Genomic DNA, 3583 nt, shown 5'->3' with positions numbered 1-3583 from the left:
CTTTAAAATTTGAAACTGTATAAGAGCTCCAATTTTTATGAGTCTGATTTAAAAATTCAACCATTATGTGATCTCAGAATTATATTTTATGTATCTGACATGTATCAAAGTAAAAAGGTTTAAGAGAAAAACCATTACTACCTCTGTATATTTCCATTAACAAAGTGAGGCTATTCTCTACATCACAATAGTCATTCAAAATACAGTGCCTGGCTCATCTTCAGAGAATTTATTCACCACTGAATGAATTAACACTTACTTTCCTTCCCCCACATGGATGTTAAGAACTTAATGATTCGTTTTTCAGTACTGATGAGCACCAAAGGACTGATGGTGGCGTAGCCATTGCCCACAAGCATGTGGACACACAGGCGAACTGGATCATTGTTCCACAACATTCCTGAGTAGGAGGAGACAACACAGTCCAAAAAGTACATGACCACAAAGAAACTCATGAGCAGCAGAATGGTCTGGGTGGCCCTTTTTCCTGGGGATGCTTTTGGAGAAAGGATGGTGCTGTGGAGATGCTGGAACTGCCGCTTGTGCCTGTTCAGGAGAACCACCATGTATCCACTGGAGAGGGCCATGAGCCCCACAAAGGAAACATCCCGGAAGGTCACCAGTGTGGAAAATACATACCTGAGCAAGTAACTTAGGGGCCAAAAAGAGCAGGATTCAGTGACAAGCATTAGATAGTCTGAGGTCACATTGGGGGTAGAAATAGTGGAAATTATGAAGCGAACACTAACAGACATATTGAAGACCCACAGGAAGAGAAAGACACATGGGTTGTGATGTGAGCATTTATGTTTGAACTTTGCCAGACAGGAGCTCCTGGGGCTGAGGGTGATGGCCTGGAGGACACTCAGCAGGCAGGTGGTGCAGATGGAGAGGCCCCGCATCAACCTGTACAAGTACAGAACTGCCTTACACTCGATGTCATCCCAAAAATTCTGAGACCCAAAAATGTCTGTAGCCATGATTCCCATGGTCAGCAGCATCACTAGGTGGATTAGAGCCAAGTGGCCAATGGTCAGGTCAGTGGCCTTGGGCCTGTGCTCAAGAAGGAACAGGAGGATGTGGAAGACAAGAAGGAGGGCGTTGGCAAAGATCCCAATGCCAAGTTGACAGAAAAAAGCATTTCTTATGGCAATAAAAGTGTAAAATTTGTTATTTATATTCATCTGATGGGGGGAGGAAACATGTGGTTAATGTCTGAAGGGAGAATTAGAAAAATTATCTTCATCACTAATAGTGCCACCTTCACCAATCTCAATCCAGACTAACATCACCACCAGAATATGTTTTATTCCTGATGCAACCTTTTCCCCCTTCAATACTCAAATCCACCTCATGCTGTCCCATAAGCCGTCCCACTCTGTCCCTTGTCCTACCACTTTCCAATTATGACTGGGTTACACTCAAGATTTCTAGGATCACACAGTACCTAATTTTTCTCTACAATGTAAATTGCTATATTTTACTAGAGGTAGTTTTATCTCATTTTTGAACTTTTTAACAGAGAGCGATAAATAAATGTCTTATTCGCCTTCGTATTTTCAGCAACCTGATAAAATGCTGGGTATATAGATACAGCTTCACAATTTTTGTTGAATTTGGGTGAGGAGAATTGCCTAAAAGTTGCAATCAGATTTTCCCAAGCAAGAAAATGTCAACTGGATAACCATGGCACGCACTTATATCATATCACGATTCTCTTTTTTCTGCTCCATTTGTTCCCAGACCCAATATTCTTAATACATAATAGACCAAAAGCATGATTTTGAGTCTTCACTCAGCACATGTGGGCCCCCATTACCTCATCTGCAAAATACAGGTAGTCATATTGTCCATACCCTAGAGACATGAACAGTGTAAAAACATAAGTAAATGTACCAAATGTGGAAGTGTGCCTGGAAAATTATAGTCTCAATAGAAATGTCAGCTATAAATTTTATTATGGAGTTCCATATGCACGTGACCAAAGAGAGTTATTGATGTTTTCTTAAGAATTATCCAGCTCTGTCCCTGCCTAAAAGAGCAAGGATAAATGTCTACCAAAGTAGTCCACTCTTTTAACACTATTTATAGGACTCTGCTAGAATTCTAGGTCTTTTCTCTGACCCCCCCCCCCCAAGATAACTACACAGGTAACATGCTTTCAGTTCTCATGCCAGTAAAATTTCATCTAAGGAAGCAGTGTCCTTTATCAATTACTAGCAGAACAACATCTAATTTTTTTGTGTGTTTTTCTCTGTTCTTAGGCATGTGGAATCATGGTGGTAAATATAACCACAATAACATAGATTAGGGGTCATTCTGTTTTAAGGTAGTTTATACACACACACACACACACACACACACACACACATATGACCTGTTTCTGAATTAATGATCAGGTAAAGTGACACAATTTTCTCTGTTCAAACATTCAGCATATTTGGGATTACTCCCCTGATCTTCCCAGGAAAAACAATACAAAAATATTAACCAAAGGTCCAGCTGTCTCCACGCTTTACAGGTCACACATAATCATTAGCACATAAACTTAAATAGTATTCTGTGTCTTCTATGTTCTTATAAATGGCATATATCTATTTCTGTTCTTGCATTAAATGTAAATCACAAAATATATACTGATAAAGTTCTAAAAGAATAACATCTATTAGGTACATAATATAATTTTAAAGATAACATTTTGGAATGATATATTAAAATAAAAATTGTAAAATTGATTTCTCTTATCTTATTTCTGTGTACTTTGCTTCAATTCAATTTAATTCACTAAATAAAATTCAGCCCTACAAACACATATCATGGTAAACCTGGTAAAGTTGCATGTTTTAATCACATGTAAATTAAGGAAGTAGGACCCTATTATTTTTACTGCTATTTAGGGGACTGCAGTCCCACAAAAATAAATGTCTAAGGACAGGCAGATGTGTGCAAGTGCCATAAACTAGCCACTGTTTTTGAAAATCAAGAGGATTATAAATTGAAGCTCATGGTGTTCATTTGCCCCTGGAGTATTTATAGTGCCAGCATTTAAATCTCTTTAGAGAAATATCTGGAGAGGAGAATGAATCGATTCCATAGTAAAGAAACAGGACACCCCAGAGAAGCTTTGTCACAGATGCTGGGCTACTATTACTGGGAAACCCAAACAGTTCTGCAGGAGAATCTATTTCTCTGATCAATCCAATAATGAAATAAGAGCAAAGTCTCTCTTTCTTACTAAATAGCTTTCATTTGCTTTTTCATCATATTCTTTATTTCTTAGTAATAGGAAAAGGACATTGATTCATACTCATCGTAAGTGCATGATAGTATATAGTTTGGAAAAAATCTAAAACTTAGGCATAGGGTCAAGGACAGATGAAGCTTAACTTGCCCCCCATATTCCTACTACCAAAACAGGTTCAGGCTTATCTACTGTCATTGAAAGGAGAACAGGTATTTTTACAGTGAATAAGATATGGGAAAATACAAATGAACACAAATAGTCTTTCTCCTGCTGAAGTTCTGAGAAATCATATTCTTATGTGTTTTGGAGGTAGGAAGTGGAAATAATTTGTATAATCAC

General features: G+C 38.0%; 1 protein-coding gene across 1 annotated transcript; it reads right to left on the bottom strand.

The window, feature by feature from the left end:
• Positions 1 to 259: 259 nt before the first annotated feature.
• Positions 260 to 1845, bottom strand: LOC103583021 (vomeronasal type-1 receptor 90-like; the record flags this gene model as incomplete). The annotated part of the gene is made up of 2 exons (XM_008564446.1): positions 1820 to 1845; positions 260 to 1143 (listed from the first exon to the last, which is right to left on the bottom strand). Coding segments are annotated over exons 1-2 (910 nt in total), but the record flags the coding sequence as incomplete, so codon positions are not given.
• Positions 1846 to 3583: the final 1738 nt, after the last annotated feature.

This window comes from Galeopterus variegatus, unplaced genomic scaffold, assembly GCF_000696425.1.
Source record: "Galeopterus variegatus unplaced genomic scaffold, G_variegatus-3.0.2 Scaffold19064, whole genome shotgun sequence".
In the NCBI taxonomy this organism is placed as follows: Eukaryota; Metazoa; Chordata; class Mammalia; order Dermoptera; family Cynocephalidae; genus Galeopterus; species Galeopterus variegatus.
The sequence above is the reverse complement of the archived record's forward strand: the minus strand, read 5'-3'. Positions and strand labels throughout refer to the sequence as shown.